This window comes from Dermacentor silvarum, chromosome 9 (genome assembly GCF_013339745.2).
Source record: "Dermacentor silvarum isolate Dsil-2018 chromosome 9, BIME_Dsil_1.4, whole genome shotgun sequence".
NCBI lineage: Eukaryota > Metazoa > Arthropoda > Arachnida > Ixodida > Ixodidae > Dermacentor > Dermacentor silvarum.
Genome location: NC_051162.1, coordinates 72,947,660 through 72,966,300, shown reverse-complemented (window position 1 = coordinate 72,966,300; position 18,641 = coordinate 72,947,660). Strand labels below are relative to the sequence as shown.

Below are 18,641 nucleotides of genomic sequence, written 5' to 3'. Positions count from 1 at the left end.
CCTATTTTAGGTGGTGGACCGCACACCATACGGTCGACATGGACAATGTCTCTTCCACGGCGGCGAATGTCTGAAGATGGCTCTACTGGTTCTATTACATAGTTCACAGGAGATACGCGGTCGATGACACGATAAGGGCCATACTTCGGAACCAGTTTTGATGAGAGGCCAGGGGCAGTGAGAGGGACTGAGAGCCACACGAGCGCTCCCGGATTGAAGGTGACCGTGAAAGTGGCGTCACCGCGAGTGCTCCTCTGGCGCTCTTGATCTTCGGTAGTAAAGGCCCGAGCGAGGTCGCAGCACTCTTCTGCATGTCTGACCGTGGCAGAAAAAGGCACGAATTCGGATGCATCCGGCCGGTACGGCAGAATTGTGTTGATGGTGTGCGAAGGGTGCCGACCATACCTTAAGAAATAGGGTAAAAACCCAGTGGTTGTCTGCGCAGCGGTGCTATACGCGTAGGTGACGAAGGGTAGGAGGGCGTCCCAGTTCGTGTGGTTGGAGGCGACGTATATTGAAAGCATATCACCGAGCGTACGGTTGAAGCGTTCCGTGAGGCCATTCGTTTGAGGGTGGTACGCCGTAGTTGTGCGATGAACAACGTGGCACTCTTTGAGAAGGGCTTCAACTACTTCCGACAGGAAGACGCGTCCGCGATCGCTGAGCAGTTCTTGAGGTGGACCATGCCGCAGAATGAATCGGCGAAACAGGAATGTGGCAACGTCGCGCGCTGTAGCTGGCGGAAGGGCGGCCGTTTCGGCGTATTGTGTGAGGTGATGGACTGCAACAATGGCCCAGCGGTTACCAGCTGATGTCAAAGGAAGTGGTTCATACAGATCGATTCCAACGCGGCCGAACGGCCGGTTAGAGGCTGCGGACCAGCTTGCGAGAGCTGGGGTGAAGATTTTCGGCGCTGGCAGTCGGGGCATGAGCAAATGAACTTTCGAACGTAGTTATACATTCCTCGCCAGCAGTAGCGTTGTTGGAGGCACTGATAGGTTTTGAAAAGTCCCGAGTGTGCCCACTGTGGATCATAGTGGAACGATGCGCAGATCTCAAAACGGAGGCTTCGAGGTACTACTAATAACCACTGGCGGCCGTCAGAGGTGTAATTGCGTCGGTGACGCAGGTCGCCGCGAATGGCGAAATGGCGAGCTTGACGGCGCAACGCACGAGTGGTTGGCTGCGGTGACGGATCAGCAAGGAAGTCTATGATGGAGGCAATCCAGGGGTCCTTGCGCTGCTCGGAAGCGATGGTCCCGATGTCGACGGAAGAAACGTCAAGCTGGGATAGTGAGCAGAATGCATTGTTGTCGGGGAAGGGCGAACGTGAGAGGGCGTCAGCGTCAGCATGCTGGCATCCGTTGCGGTATAGTACGCGGATATCGTAATCCTGCAAGCGAAGTGCCCAGCGGGCGAGACGGCCTGAGGGATCCTTAAAAGACGACAGCCAGCATAATGCATGGTGGTCCGTGACGACATCAAATTGGCTACCATATAAATAGGGTCTGAACTTAGTAAGTGCCCAGATGATCGCCAGGCATTCTTTTCCGTGACGGTGTAATTGGTCTCGGCCTTAGCAAGCGTACGGCTTGCATATGCCACAACATACTCAGGAAACCCTTGTTTGCGTTGCGCTAGGACAGCGCCGAGGCCAACACCGCTGGCATCCGTGTGTACCTCAATAGGTGCCGTTGGGTCGTAGTGGCGCAAAATGGGAGGAGACGTCAGCAAACGCTTCGTCGCACTCGGATGACCACGAATGAAGGGGTCCGTTGCTTCCAAGGAGCTTCGTCAGGGGCGATATGACGGTGGCGAAACTACGAATGAAGCGCCTAAAGTAGGAACACAAGCCTACGAAAGTGCGCAGTTCTTTGACGGACGTCGGTTTCGGGAATTCGGCGACGGCACGAGGTTTGGGTGGATCGGGGAGGATTCCATCTTTCGAGACGACGTAACCCAGTATCGTGAGCTGCCGTGCTACAAATCGGCACTTCTTTACGATCAGTTGTAGGCCAGCGTTTGTTAGGCACGTCAAAACATGCCGGAGGCGTTGAAGGGGCGTGGTGAAGTCAGGGGCAAAAACAACAACGTCGTCTAGCGTAACATAACGTCCATATACCTTAAACAGGCAATCCGATTCCTGGCAACGCTACAAAGCCTGCGATAAGGAATATCAGTCGCCGCTGACATCTACTCATCGCCATTTCTTCTCACACGATCTACCATCAATGTTAACAAACAACCTTCGAAAGTTCTGGCAGACAATCAATCCTTCGAATAAACCCAATATAACCCTCACCGATGCTGTAGGAGGCAGTATTCCTGCGGCTGAATGCACTGAAGTATTCAATAAAGCATTCACATCAGTTTTTACCAGAGATGAGGCTTTTTTAGCCCTATCACAATAAATATTTCCAACACCTCAATGTCCGAAATAATTATTAGTGAGACCGGTATCTTATCTTTACTAACGAAACTTAAAACTTCATCAGCCTCTGATCACCTAGGTTTCAACAACAAAATACTCGTGAATTCATCAGAAGGTATTCATCGCAACTTGTCCGCTATTTTTTCACAGTCTGTTTCATCTGGTTTCATTCCAAGCAACTGGCGGTTAGCTAAGGTTGTGCAGATTTTCAAGTCTGGGGATCGTTCATTACCTCTCAATTATCGTCCCATTTCATTAACTAGCACAGTTTGCAAACTCCTTGAACATGTGATTCACTCCCAGGTAATTAACTATTTAGAAGAACATAACATCATCTTTAAGTACCAACATGGTTTCCGTAAAGGCTACTCGTGCGAAACTCAACTTGCTGGATTCATCCAAGACCTACATTCATCTGTCGATGCTGGTGTTCAAGTCGACTCGATATTTCTCGATTTTTCAAAAGCTTCTGATAGGGTACCTCAAAATTGGTTATTAACCAAATTAGCACTGCTTAATATTCACCATCTTGTTTTAGCACGGGTAAAATATTTTCCTTCTTCCAGGTTTCAGTTTACCACTGTCAATAACCATAATTCTTCTTTCAGGCAAGTACATTCTGGTGTCCCACAAGGAAGTGTGCTTGGTTCCTTACTTTTCCTGACATTTATTAACGATTTACCTAACTCTGTTTCGTCCCAAATTAAACTTTTCGCTGACGATTGTGTAATTTACCGTAACATTTATTCTAATAATGATCGCCTTGCCCAACAATACGACATTGACTCAGTAACAGCATGGTGCTCTACCTGGCTCATGCAACTTAACCCTTCTAAAACAAAATCCATGTCTTTTACTAACCGTAAGTCTCGAATTCCAACCGCATATACATTAAATAGTAATCCACTTGAGTTGGTAAACACTTATAAGTACCTCGGTGTTCACATTTATTCCGACTAAACATGGAACCATCATATTAACCTTACTGTTGCATCCGTTAATCGGTCATTAGGTCTTTTAAAACATAACCTAAAGTATGCCCTTTCCCACCTCCGATCACGTGCTTATACCACTCTAATCCGACCTAAAATCGAATATGCTTTGGCAATTTGGGACCCTCATCAAGCATATCTAATAAATAGCATTGAATCACTGCAGAACCGCGTAGTTCGTTTCATCTATTTTGATTATTCACGTCATATCAACATCACAGCATTGAAGATACGTGCTGGCTTTCAAGAACTGTGTCTCTGCCGTAAAATTGCACGTTTATCACTTTTTCATAAATTGTATTATCACTCAACTCTTCATAACGACTTTTTGTTTGCCATCTGCTATTTATGATAGACTCGACCATCCTTTAAATGTCAAGCGCGTGTCATGTCGTTAATTTAACTATGCACATTCATTCATTCCGCGCACCATAACTGACTGGAACGCTTTGCCTCCTCGCGTTGCTACCACCTCAGATCACGACAAATTTTTAAATCTACTGTCTGCTAGTACTACAGCGTAATCATTGTGTAAACTGGTATCTAGATGTGCATTGGTTTTTTGTTTTATTCCTTATACTTCTATGATGATTCTTGTTTTTTTCTTTAATAAATTTGTTTGTAGGTTGTATAGCTGTTATTAATCTGTATAGTGTTGCATAGTGTTATGACTGTACAACGAAATTCTAACTTGTTAGTATAGCGTCACATGTGTTCCTTTTGTCGTTGTATTTGTGCGTGTCTTGTGGTGTTTTTATTTGATATTGGACGTGCGATTCTATTACCACGAGCCCCGTGGACACAGGACCATTTAAGAGCATGGCCGAAAGGCTTCATTTTTTCGTCGTGCAGGCAACGCTGGTGCTAATCGTACCATGGTAATCGGCTTCATGTGGTGGCCCGGCTTCTTCCCCTGCAGCACCGTACAATGCTAGCATCGCTGAAGATAAGTGTGGTGATCCCTACTTCCAGGCATAATTAGACATTGCTTTACTGAAACAACTCGTCTATCTACGGCCAGTCTGGCGCATCGACCGATGCATCACCGCCGTCGGATGGCTTAAATACGTGGCGCGTCAACTCGGGCGATCGGTGGACACTGGTCCAGTGGTAAAGGTACGGCTGAAAGGCTTCATTATTTTATCGTGCAGGCTGTGCTCGCGCTTATCGGCCCGTGGTTGTCGGCTTCATGTGGTGGCCTGGCTTCCTTCCCTGCAGCACCGTACAATTTCCATCGGCCAAGACAAATTGTGGCGATTCCTACTTCCAGGCATACCTGGACTATGATTCACTGAATCAGCTCGTCGTCGACCAGTCTGCGCATCGACCGACGCATCACCGCCGTCGATTGGCTTAATTAAGTGGCGCGCCAACTCAGCGATCAGTGGACACGAAACCAGTGGCACCATCTTGAAGGACAAAATATGCATTATCAAGTTCTTGCTGGGAGCCCCAGTCATTATAACTGGTGACATGCTCGCACTGCTCCCCGCCAATCTTCGACATCTTAATGGTGTCACCATGAAAACTTTCTGCAATTTTAGATTCTGCAGCGTCGCCTGCGATGGAGTTGCAGTGGCCATGGCGGAAGTATAGGTAGACGCGTTCCTGCAGAGTCCTCCAGGGGGTGGAATTCGGGTGTCAGGCCTAGCAAGCGACCACTGTATCCGTGAACAGGGGTTTCGACGAACGAAGGTGATTCACCATTCGATGTATGGCTCCGAGAAGGCGTGCCAAGCATGAGGCAGTCCTACCACGACAGTACTCTAAGCACCTCCACCAGTGTCCCGTCCTAGTAGGAGACGACAAACCCGGTGTACAGCCAGGATAACAGCACTTAATCTGAGCAGACAACGCGACGTCTTTGTCGTCTCTGTTTGCCCACCCGCGTGCTATTTCAGCGTCGTCTTCATGGCCTGGCCCCGCTGCGGCGATATAGCATGTGACAATATGCATAACATTTCTCAGGGCATACACGAGTCATCATCATTCTGGCCTCGGCAAGAACTTTACATCACCTTTGTGCTCGCGACATCAGTGCGTGCGGACCTCTCACACGGGGTATACACTTGATTTAGTGTTTATATTTCCACATGGCTTATAAACGGTGTGATATTACAAAAATGCACGAGAAAAAGATCGGCAGTGCCCATCTCACGATGACTGTCAATGGTAATATGTTTCGCATTGAATCAATATGGCGACACAACGTATTGCCACCGTCGCAAAGAGTTAGAATGAAGCATACACTGCAGAGGGACTCCTCTTTCGCGGTTCCCTAAGAACATACTTGCCTGCGCATGGACTCTGAAATGCATGACACGCTCGTGCGTACGAGCGCTAAGAAACGGGTTACGCGGCAACCAGGCTTCTCTCTTGCACTTCTTTCTGGACACACCGCGCCATCTAGTGGCACTACCAAGACGTGCGCGCGTTGCCTCCGAGACCAGGAGCGTGTTGTGGTGGAGGCCGCGAACGCTGAAAATTGCTCCTTCGATTTCCGGCATACTCGGTGACCCAAGTAATTGGCGAGAGGTTGATTGAAGAGTGGCATATAACCTGTGTATTCATGGCGCAGCTTGGTAAATTGTTGGCGTGAAATGCGTTTAATAAAAGCGGCACATACCTGGTGCATTTGTTGGGCAGCCTGCAATTGCATCGGATTGCTGTCCTACTGGCACCTACTTCTGTCCTACTGGCACGAACCTACTGGCACGTAAAGCGCGTGAAGTACTCTAAGAATGCTAACGCATTAAAAAAGTAATGATTGCGTGAATCGCCATTAGTTTAGCACGTAATTAACCACTTCAGTGTCCATAAAGCTTGGCTCCACATAAATTCCAAAGTGTGCTATTCGTTCTGCACTTTTTGTCTACGTGTGCTTCCTCAGATGTCCTGTCTGGAAAGTAATGCTTTATATTGATCAGTAGCGTAGCCAACCGGGGCCAAAAGGCCACTTGACTACCTTCCTTCATTCCTCTCTGCGTCCAAGCGAGGAGTGCAAAATATGGAGCCGTATTGGAGTCGTGTAGAGCTCTCCCGAACCCGAGATTCCGGAATTACCCTAATGCACATCGTTCGAACTCGGCGCTCGCTCCAAGCTGCCAACTCGGACCTTCGCGCACAGTACACAACCCCAACGGTAAGTGCACTGAAGTCTCGTGATGCATCCCGCACCTTGGTTCATGTACACCCACCTCCCATGCACGTGGACAAAGGAAGTCGTGGCAATTGACCACGCGTCTGGTGATGGTGGTTGGTCGAACGGGCTCTATATACCATACAGCGCAGGCGTGGCGCTATATTAGAAGATATAGGCAGCTTCGCGGGAGTGCGAAACTGGGTTTGCTTTCTTGAAGCGCTTGCGCACTTAAGAGGGCATACCAAATGTGCGCAGCCAATGGCCATGCCCCAGGTTAACCTCTGCTTACCCTCAGTGTGGTGGGCTCGGCGTAAAGTACGCAACCTTAGTACGCAAAGTGTAACCTGTGCCAGAACGTCGACCACGCCGACATTCCAGCGGTTAGGCTTAGCGATGCCAACACGCCCGCTGCTTCCCCATCGGCGACCCCTCCACAGGGCCTCGCTCTCGTCGGGACCGGTTTTGAGGCGGTCGGTGACATGGCTGCCCTCCGTGGCCTTCTCCTTCAGGCGCTCGAGGGAATGTCCTTCCTCAGCGATGAGGTGGCGCGGCTGCGGAGTGACCGCGAGCGTCTGCACAGTGAAAACGCACTGGCATCCACTGAACAGGGTGAGACTATAGGTGCGCTACGGGTCGAGGAGCGTTCCTTGCGTGATGCGCTTGGCAAGCCGTCTACGCCCATTTCTCCCACTGTGCTGCCGCTCCACCCGTCCAAGAAAACGTATGCTGCGACCGTACGGACTGCTTCGTCGAGCGCTGCCATCGTTAACCATCTCTCCAAGGCAACACGGAGTGAATGTCGGCCTGCCTATTTTGGAGCTGCGGAGAGCAACGGAATGTCTGTGGCGAACGACCGAAAGCCATTTCTGTGTCCAGTCTCTCTCATAATACCACGTCTGCTGGTCTGACTGCTCACCTGTCAAACGTTGGAGCCCCGCCAATTGCCTGCAAACGCCCCACGACGAGGCATAATTCGTACGCCTCCTTTCTCGTCTGCGCTAATGAAGTCCTCGATTATAAGCGCTTAAGCACCTGAACGGCCCGTCTATGGGCCAATGGGATGCCTGTTCAAGCCGTTTCGTGGGGTGCTACGCGACGGCATGCTTCATGTCTCCGAGAAAGCCCCAAAAGATCAAAGTGGTGTGTAATCTGGACATTTTCTGCCAAAACGTACGTGGACTTCGCACCAAAGCACGTGAATTTTTTGCCAATATAATTTGGACTTCTTTTCCTATTTTTGAAACTTGGCTCTGCAGCGAAATTTCCTCTTCAGATTTTTTCCACCACATTACAACGGCTTTCGCAGTGACCGGAACTTCAGTGGAGTTAACCCAAAGGTGGACGCGTTCTTATTGCTGTTGACAGTTCACTGAGATGTGTTAGGCGCAGCGACATGGAAAGTGTACAGGAATCGATTTGGATTGAAGTCAGCCTAGCGCGCTGTGAACACTTGGTTATCGGAACCTTCTGCGTTCCACCGAATATTGCTCCTGTCCTGTTTGATGAGGTCATCTCTTCTATTGAAAGTGTCTTATCCTCCCATATCAAGCACAGAGTAATCCTTCTTGGTAATATTACCACACCAGGAATTGATTTGAACACGCTTACTTATTCCCATTATAATCATTACATATATACAGAGAATAAATGCAGCCTGTTGTTGGACTTTCTGTCCTTTTGTTCCCTTCAGCACCACTACTTGATCACGAATTCCTATGGCAAAAGTTTTAGACCTTTACCTCTCGGATGCTCTAGTTATAAATGTATCCCGTTCTGACATTTCCCTTGTGCATCCCGATAAGTTTCACCCTTCACTTAAGATAACTACTTCTGTGTCAGCGTTGAGGCAGAGCTACTCCACTGTCATTGATTAATCTTCTCGCTTTGCTTTCAAGCGGGGCGATTATGTTGGCGTGTATGATTCCTGCAAATGCATAGCACGCCTACTCCCGCGCAAAGCCACAGCGCCCAACCCTACGGGCACGATAAACTGCGAATCAACAGGCAGCACCTGCAAGGTAAAGCGATTGACCTATGCTGTGGCTCCTTCCCCGCTCGTACCTTTTGGAAAAACCGACAGCGTAGTAGCTGCGGGTCATGCGTCAATGAAAGCTGTCAACCGACACATTAGGCTTGCGCGCCCCTGTTCAGTAAATGCTTGCTCAGAGAAGCTTTTCACGACGGTCAATTGGCAACAGTCTTTGCAACGGGTTGCCAAAACGGTTACGATGGGAAAGGTGCGCGCGGTGAATAGTAGGTACGGTTTTTACGCGTGCTGTGCCGATGACACGTCTGGCCCGCGCACATTAGGAGCCAGCGCTAGTCATGGACCTCTCAGCTTTTGCTGTCAGAACGACCGCACGAGATGTACGTGACGAAGCACCGATATTCGCTCTTCTTGAGATCAGCTTTGTGCACTAATGGGCACTAATCGCGACGTCGTGCGCCCCCCGTCCTTGCTGAGAGCCAGTCTGCTCGCAAGTATACATCTGGTTAACCGTAATCGCGTACGCGTCACGTTTGACACCACTTGAAAGCGTGTCGCCGAAAGAATTTCGGAACCGTGCGCCTCAACCGACAAGTTGACGCGTCACGACTTGCTGCCTCTAATCACCCCTCCACGTGCCGGGTATAATCTGGCAGTGTCCTGAGCCGCGAACCTGCCTCATCTCGGTGCCGTCACCGCGACAGGCATCCGCCGCTGACCATCAATTTTCCCATTGGGTTATTCCAAGGACCGGTGGCCGCATACCACTGACCGTTTCTTTACCCCCTCTTTGCAGCCGTTCCGTTCGGCGAAACCAGGATGAAGGAAAACACAATTCGCAAGCTTTCCGAGCAACAGTTAAAGCAATAACTTGCGCTTTTTAGCAACAGGCTTACACCTTCCCTATCCTGCGACCCTGATGGCATCCCTTCCACAATTTTAAAAGCCGACGGCGGTATATTTGCCCCTGTATTGACATCTATATTTAATACCTCTCTGAATACTTCCACTTTCCCTCGCATGTCAAAAACTGCTCGTGTTCTTCCTGTATTTAAATCTGGCTGTAAAACCGATCCCTCAATTTATCGCCCCAATCTATTCTCTGTGCCGCACGTCTAAGATTTTTGAGCTTGCCCTTTATAAGATATTGTATTTTACTGTGAAGAACACATTGATTCCGAGTCAGCATGGATTCATCACCGGCTGCTTCACTATCACAAATCTCGCAAGCTTCATGACACAGATCTCCGCGCCGGTACTTCAAAGGGGGCAAGTAGACACAATATATTGTGATCTCAGCAAAGCTTTTGATGTGGTAAGCCACTGACTGCTTCTCATCAAGCTTACGCTCTTTGGTGTTGACTCGTCAATTGTAAATCTCTTGCGGAGTTATCTCATTGATAGATCATGTTTTCTTAACGTCAACGGCCAAACGTCTTCTCCTTACATAGTAACTAGCGGCGTCCCTCAAGGCTCAGTTTTAGGACCACTCCTTTATAAATGACGTTTTTTCCGCCATTCGGAGCTCTTCATTCCTTGTATATGCTGATGCCATCAAGATGTTTAAGGCAATTCATACTCTTGATCACTGTCGCATCCTGCAGTCTGACCTGTTTTCTTTTTCGAAATGGTGCGCAGATAATAACCTCACCTTCAATGCTGCTGAGACCAAAGTCATGACTTTCATCCATAAAACAGCAAGCATTTCTTTTTCTCATTAAGTAGATTCTGTAACATTGCGTAAGGTCCGTGAGACCAATGATCTCGGTCTACTTTTAATGTGATAGCAATTATATGGACACTCCAAGCGGATTTCTGTCGTCGGCGTCGTCGTCGCCGTCGCCGTATGGTTCCGTATAAAGTCCAAGGGCGATAAAATTATCGCCGCGCGCTGTATGTGCGCGTAAAAGCACGCGAGGGACGCGAGCTTTCACGGGGAGCGAACGCACGGCGGAGAGCAAACAAGACGTCTTTCGTTGCGCGAAAGGCTGTTGGGAGATGGGAGGGAGGGCGGCGTTGTGCTGCGGCACCAAATGCGTATCCATATATATGAGGCTATGGCGTATGTTGCGAGCGGGCGCACGGGGAACTGGAATCACGCAGGCGAAAGGAGGAAAGCGGGAAGGCAGCGTGAGAGGGAGGAGGTTGCGGCTTCTGCCCTGTGAGCCACTGCGTACTTTGCGCGGCGGCAGGCGGTCGCGCGCACCGCATCTTGAAAGTTATCTGCAACACGTCTCCTACCTTTGTATGCGCTGTGCTTTCACCGCCCAGTTTCCGTTGAAGCGGTAGGCCGCACGAACCTTCGCTCGCTGCTGTGGCGCGCTTGCTCACGCCAGCGTTTTGAGAGTGATTGTGTGCGGTCATAGAGTGTGACCTATTCATGTTTGCTTGTGCGCGCTGACGCCATGCATGTTAATTCATTAGTAAGCGAATGTGTCCAAGTTTATACAGCCGATAAAACTACTATCCTTACTCTATATAACTCTCAAATAATTTGCTATCGTAATTGATGCTTTGCCTTTCGGGCGAAACTGCGACTTTTTTTATACAACCTTACACTTTTAAGCTCACACTAAACGCGTTGCAATGCGGAGTATGTGCACTGTTGGCTATGTTTGCCGACTATCGAGAGAACTCAATTCTCCTACACCGTTCCGCAAGTTGTACACAACCATCTGTCTTCCTCAACTCGAATACGCTTTGGTCGTCTGGAACGGCATTTCTAGATCCAACAGTGACATTGTAGATCAGTCCAGAAAATTTTTCTAAACATATATCATCACCGCTTTGCTAACACGGACGCTGGGCCTTGCTCTAGCACTGTTGGGTTATTTCGATTGTCCTTACTTCGCTGCTGACGTAATCGCACTGACCTTCTGTTGCTTTTCAGACTCCTTCACGGTATCCTCATGTGACACGAACTCCTCAGTTGTATCATGTTCGTATTCCGCGGGAGATCACGAGAGAACACAGCCCTTTCCATGTTGCTGCCTGTCACCACCAACACTCAACCTTCCACCGAATACAGAGTCTTTGTAACGCCCACTTTCATGACCTTGATATTTTTCACAACTCGCTGTCATTCTTTTGTTCCGAGCTTTCCGTTGTTGTGTTTTTGTTTTACATATTGTTCAACTTCCCTTATTCATTGCTTTTTATTCATCTTTTACTGGTATTACCCTACTGTATTTTTTTCTTGTTCTATGTATGCGTGCGCCAGCACTTAGACCTCATGGTTGTTCCTGGGCAAATAAATAAATTGATTATTAATAATATTATTATTATTATTATTATTATTATTATTATTATTATTATTATTATTATTATTATTATTATTATTATTATTATTATTTATTTGCATCGCCTTGAAGCGGGGTGGTGACAAATAATCACCTAGCCTGCTTGATTTATTCAGGTATGCTATACATATTTTCATTCTAGCATATTTATATGCATCTCCTTAATCTTCCTATTCTTCCTAGAAACTTCTCTATCTACCTTGTACCGCTGCCTATGCAACTGCTACAGGGCGTGCCACCTAGTACAAGAATATGCACCTGCAATTCAAAGTGTGCAAGTATCGACGCTACGCGGCTCGCATTTGACATCGCAAGTTACTGCTCGCGCGCTAGGACGCGTGTATGGGGCATGTTTCCGCAGCAGTTAGCAAGCGCTGGCGTAGCGCAGTGGCAGAGTAGCTCGCTGCCGCACAGAGTGCCCCGGTTCGATCCCGGCGGCAAAAAGTTTTTTTTTTTCCTCATTCCTGGCGATAGCTCTGCGACTCCTGGCGGGCAAGAGTGCCAACCGAAACAGTTATTGGAATGAACCCATAACAGCTTACGCTGTATGAGGAGCCACATTAAATTTTTGAGATATCGACAATAAAAAGTGTGCCTAAGTACACTTACAGACTGAACACATTTGAGCGGTTGAGTGGCCAGCTGTGAATGCAACAGCGTCCATAGCTGCTACCTCGAGGTAACTGCTAGGTGGCACGTGTGTTTCTCCTATAGCCCATCTACCTGGCAAGGGGAATGGTTATACGTGGTCGCATTGCAGCATTGACCTGTGTTTTTTCTTTCTTTTTTTTCAATAGCTGGTGGCTAGCTGATTCCATCTGTTTATGTATTTAGCATTTGTGTCATCTTATGTGCATGTGTTTGTATCATGTTCTGATTGTTGTACTTGCAGTGATACAGGCATCTTTCTTTAATATATTGCACCACAGTCATTTATTCAACTTTGTGTTGAAATGTACAAAATGTGGCCACTCAGTAATGGCCAAGATAACCAGCAGCATTTGCAAAAAAAAATATGGTGCAGATACAATACCCTTGCTGGAATCGACATGAGGCGAACCTTTCACGCAACGGTCAATTAAATTCTATAAAACTAACTGCAATGTGTGCAGTTGTCCTTATTTCATCCCATGCCACACGTTATCATGCAATGTTTGCTTGTGCACCACACAAGTCACATAATGTAATGTATACATAGCTCGGTGAACTCACTGAAACGTTGGCTCACTAAGACTTGGACCTAACCATGAGGCCGAGTTTGTGTGAGCCTGGCTGAGTTGAATTTTGGTGAATATCAGTAAGAGCTAGCTAAGCTGAGTAAACTTTTGGTCAATATTGTCACGTGGTAGTCAGGGCAAGCTCAGTTGAGTAAAATCTTTGTGAATATGAGTCAGAGCAAGCTCAGTTGAGCGTAGTTTTGGTGAATATGAGTCAGAGCAAGCTCAGTTGAGTAGAATCTTTGTGAATATGAGTCCGAGCAAGCTCGGATGAGTATAGTTTTTGGTGAATATGAGTCAAAGTAAGCTCGGCTAAGCAGAATTTTGGTGAATATGTCCCGGAGCAAGCTCGGCTGAGTAGAATTTTGATGAATATGTGTCAGAGCAAGCTCAGCTCAGTATAATTTTGGTTAATAGGAGTAAGAGCAAGTGCGGCTGAGTAATGATGGAATGTGGTTATACGAGTTTATGCAGTAACACATGTTTTGCTAACTCATTGGCAACATTGCCTCGTGATGCGTCTGCACACTTTATGAGCTGTGGACATGCAAGAACCACCCACACTTGAAAAGATGCTATCAGTCACAGGAAGGGATGCAACCGGCTGACTTCACTGCATAATTTTGATCTGGTTTTGTTTAATGAGTTATCTACTGCTTATGAAAACAAGGTGTCTGCCTTTATCGCATTATTGCTGTCTTTTACTGGAAGTAGAGACAGAGAAGCAAGAAAAGGCAAGGATGTTTATGGCGAAGTAGTTTCTTAGAGTATGGCGATATGTTCACAACCAGCATAAACAAAAGTAACTCGATGCACTGAAGTTAATGAAATATGCAATTACCTTTAATGTGAGGGTTAATACAGATGCAATAAGGATACAAAGTCTGCAACACACTGAAGGTTTGTTGGTTTTTGTGCAGGAGAAAAATGATACATCAAAAAAATCAGATAAAACTCTTTATAATAATGCTTGAAGAACAAATTGACGATGCTGTTTATTCCCAGTCAAAGCGTTAATTATGCTATTTTAGAGCATTCGTTACGATATATAGTTTGCACGTTCGATTTGCGAGCTTGACAAGCAGTCGGGTCTCGCAGCGGAATTAAGAGAACCATGAAATGAGATCATTCATTGGGGAAAATGCGCCTGAAAGCCCTAACCAACCGACTGCAATTTAATGGTCACGCGTATAGCGGGACCATTTGACCGCAGTATTTGTCCGTAGTTGCACATTCGTTGAATTGTTCCGTCCGTAAAAGCATACCGCACTACAACTATGGCGTTTTCGTATATCGCGAGCAATTGTACAACCAGAAAATTGGGACATCCGAAGGCCATGTCTTCCCGTGAGGGACACCTCGTAGTATTTATCAACTCGCAGCTCGTTTGAATAACGGAAAAGCACGCAAAAGTACGTACTATCAGCATCTGAAGCCAACGTAAAAAAGCGTCGCGTGATTAGCAACGTAGAATGTCAACAAACGTATAGAAATCACAGAACCGAATCTGACCTACGAGACTTTATCTGCACTGTTCGCCTGTCGGTGCTGATTTTACGTACCGATTGCGCAATCCACGGCTCCACCCAATTAGGTACACTGTTCGAGGCTTGTTGAGCCAACATTTATACACAAAAAAAGTATCTATAAACGTTGTGTTGAGCGACCGACGCCATTTCCCAAAACAAACCACGAAACAGCTGTCGGCGCAATTTCTACGAAAAATCGCAGCGACAGCTGCGACGTTCGGACGCTGAGACCAACCGGTTGGTCGCCGCCGAAAATCGTGGGGTCGACAGTGCGACTGCGATTTTCGTCGCATGCGACGGAAATCGCACTTCCGGTGCGATGAAAATCGCATCATGTGAAACAGCCTTCATGCGGCAACCGGGTTCCTCTTCCGCACTTAAGTCCGCGCGTGGCCTCCAAGACGAGAAGCGTGGCGGCCAGTGCGTGCCAGTGCCAGTGCGTGCCAGTGCGTGCGTCCCCTGTTTGCGGCACACGCAGTGGCACACTGAGTAACCCAAGCTGGCAAGAGGTGTATTGACGAGCGGCACATAAGCTGTGCATTCATGGCGCAGCTCACTAAAGCGCTGGTGTGAAAGAAGTTAATTCAAAAGTCGCACCTGCGCACTGCATTTGTGGAGCAGCCTGCTAAGTTGTCGGGATGCTGTCCTTCAGGAACCCTTATGATGTGGGTTCGATTCCACTCAGCATCTACGAATTTTAATCGTTCTCTTTTTTCATTCTATTGCTCGTCACCCAAATTTCAATGACTATCAATTAGGAACGTCGAGATGGCACGTCCTTTCATTAGCATGCCTACCTACGGCACTTAGTCGCAAATTTTTGGGGCTATAGCAGCATATTGGTCAGGATGAAAACACTGCTATACCGCAGCAGCGAAATGACGAATACGTGCCGTAAATAGGCATGTTATTAAAAGGGTCTCTACCCTCTTGACGTTACTAAATAAAGGTTGTTGAAATTCGAGCAGGCTTTTGAAATATTGTTTTTTACAGCGAAACTGTCCGCGTGTACAAAAAAATTCTCATCATCAGCATTGGATCCATGTGCGTGGGGGTTTGGCTCCATGTGCGTGGCGGTTTCCCGCCAGTTCTGCCTTAGCATAGGTGTCAAAACGGATTATGGATGGCCCATTGTTATTTCCCCGCCAATGCCTCTTTCACAAGTGTCGCGATACTCGGCGGCGTTACGTCCCACCAATCGTTGTGCCCCTTTGTCTCGTGACGTAGAGATCGCGCTAGCGCTGTTATCAGCAGTTGCCCTTTGAACTCGCTATAGGACGGACGCTAGTTTCACCACATCTTCCAGGATCCTGACGTCAGGAGCCTGATGATGCCACGCAGTGTTCCGCGGCTATGAACGCTGCGCCTCATACGCTAGTCTATGACGATGGGGTGGACTTAGTGCAAACACACTGCTTCGCCATCACGCCGGGCGAAACAGGACGCTGGTGTCCTTGCTCTCTGCCAAACATGCCGAAGACGCTCAAGATATTCAATAATGATAATATATAAATTCACTATACCAATACTCACTATAGCAGACCCACCATAGTCACAGCTTCACTGGCTTCCATCTTCACAGTAGTGAAAAGGCTCTAAATTTTAACAGCGGAGCTGTTTATGCTTTTGGTTGGGCCGTGGAGCGTTAGCCGAAAACTGCGCCTGGCGATGACGTCACCGCGCATTGCCTAGCAACGCCTCGCACAGTTGGTGCGAGGCGTTGCTAGGCGATGCACGTGACGTCATTGCTCGCCGAGGTTACCACCCTCTCCCAGGTTGCCCTCGCCAGAGCGCGAAGCACGGACGACGTATCCGGCGTTCGTAGGCCACCCTGCTGCAGGTGGCCACCTCTAAGCTGCAGGAAGAGCTGGCAGGGAGACTGCTCGCCTTCACGGACGGCTCCGTCCTCCCCGACACCGGCTCAGCCACTGCAGCCTGTGTGGCCCCCGCGCTCGGCAGGGCATCGACTTGCTGACTCTCCTTCTCGGCCAGCTCCACAGCTGCTGAGATGGCGGGCCTTCACCTCGCCGCAGACCTGCTTGCAGCACACCCTCCTGGAGTACCTGTGGTGGTGGCCAGCGACTCAAGAGCAGCTCTCCAGGTCGTGTGTCTCCCGGAGAGGGCTGGCCTTAGTGCAGCCCTCTTGGTAACCAAGCTTCACGCCCTCCGCGCCAGTGGCACCGATGTCTCGTTGCACTGGATCCCTGCACACGTGGCAATCCCGGGCAATGAAGAGGCAGATGCCTTGGCATAGGAAGCAAACGGCATGGACACGGCGATCAGCCCGGCAGTCGTTGCCTCAGACTACTACTCCAGGAGCACCTTGCAGCGACTGCTGCTGAGCTGCCACCCCGACGCACGCGTCGCGAGGCGGAGTCCCCCGACACGGCTGCCGGACCAGGGACTGACAAGGAGGGAGATATCCCTCCTGCTACCCCTACTGATTGGCTGCTGCTGGACAGCCGCCCGGAGCTTCCGCCTGGCTAGAACTGACTCACCAGGCTGCACACAGTGCGGGGCAGACGAAACACTGGAGCACCTCCTACGTTTCTGCCCCGCACTCAACCAACACCGAGCCACCATGGTGGCTCAACTACGCCGCATGGGCCTACCTTCAGCCTCCAGCACGGACCTGCTGTTCCCAGCCCGCAGCCCTAGCACGGTATTCAGGGTCGTACTCTGCTACCTTGCCGATTCGATGCTGGCTGACTGACTCTAAGGACACCCTGCCCGAGACGATGACGACTACACTCTCGCTCCCCTTCTTCCACTTTTCCTACTTTCTATTCCTCATTCCCCGCCCTCAGATGCTGAGCCGTGCTCCCTATAAGGGCTGCAGAAACATGCATCTTTTCTCTTTTCCTCAACCTCTACTACTACGTACTACTCGTCGGCCATGCCTCGCACCGGACTAGAGAGTGCTGCGCTTTCGCTGGCGTGACGTCCCCGTGCCGAGCGCGCTCGCGCGTCAATGCTAAGAACAAGGCAAGCCAAACCAAGTTAAGCTAAGGAAAGCAATGTTAAAGCTAGGTAAGGGCCACCAGCTTCGCTGTTTGCCCAGTCTTCGCACCACTTAGTGTGAAGCTGCCACAATTTTTTTAAAGCGGTCCATTGAGTTGTGCTGGTGCAATGGTGTGACGTTTGACTATTACAATTTGGTCTAGTTGGTTCGTGACGTGAGCGGAAACAGCGCAAAAAAAACAGGACGTGAGAAAAGGACAGGCTATGCAGCTTCTGCCTCTCCTTTTGTCACGTCGTGTCATTTCTTTTTTTTTCTTGCGTTGTTTCCGCTCAATTCGACAAATATTGGACGGAGCAATGCACAATAGTCTTGGGTATGATCGAGCAAATGCGGTACTGACTGAGAGAAGCGAGAAAACTATGTGTATTTGATGCATCATTAGTAACGACGACCTGTAAGGGAGCAATGATAACATCGTATACCCAATATTACGGGTAGATGCCGGCTGATTCGCTATTGCCTGAGCTTTTTTGGTTGAAGACGAACGTTTTATTTGCCCTTAAAATATAGAGAAAGTAAGGACATCCTAAAAAACTGTCTTAGCATTTGTCACCGTGCAGTGTGACATTTGCGAGCGTCTCACCTGAAATGGACGTTTAGTGCTGTTTGATGCCTTTTAATCCACGCACTTCCTTGGTGTTCTTCCTTTTACTTGCAAGGTTAAGCGCCTCACAACTTGGAGTAGCCTGCATAAAAACGATCGCAGGGATGACGACTGCCAGTTGTGCAACCTGAAGCTGCGCCGCCAGTTTCATGGCATAGTTATTCCTTTTCGGAAACTCCGCGCCCAGTGCCTCGTTCTCGAAGCCGCAGACATTGAGTGACACACCGACATCAATCTGCTGGGCAACTGCACATGGCTCAAATCTGGCTTTCTCTCGCTTATGTGCCCCCGTTTCAATAGTATATGAGCCTAAGCCAGATACATCGGTAAATTGAAACAATCGGTTAGAAAGGGCTAAAATACTTGAGCCCTAATCAGAAACCACTTATTCAGATTGTAATCGCTAATCAACAAATTT

General features: G+C 48.6%; 1 protein-coding gene across 1 annotated transcript in view; it reads left to right on the top strand.

The window, feature by feature from the left end:
• The window catches only part of LOC119463661 (juvenile hormone acid O-methyltransferase), a 64,012-nt gene extending 45,569 nt beyond the window's left edge, over positions 1-18,443 (top strand). Inside the window, exons 3-5 of the mRNA XM_037724484.2 lie at positions 6,944-7,174; positions 16,590-16,701; positions 18,326-18,443. Coding sequence (XP_037580412.2) covers positions 6,944-7,174; positions 16,590-16,701; positions 18,326-18,443 — 461 coding nt within the window. The remainder of the gene's footprint in view (positions 1-6,943; positions 7,175-16,589; positions 16,702-18,325) is intronic.
• The last annotated feature ends 198 nt before the right edge of the window (positions 18,444-18,641 follow it).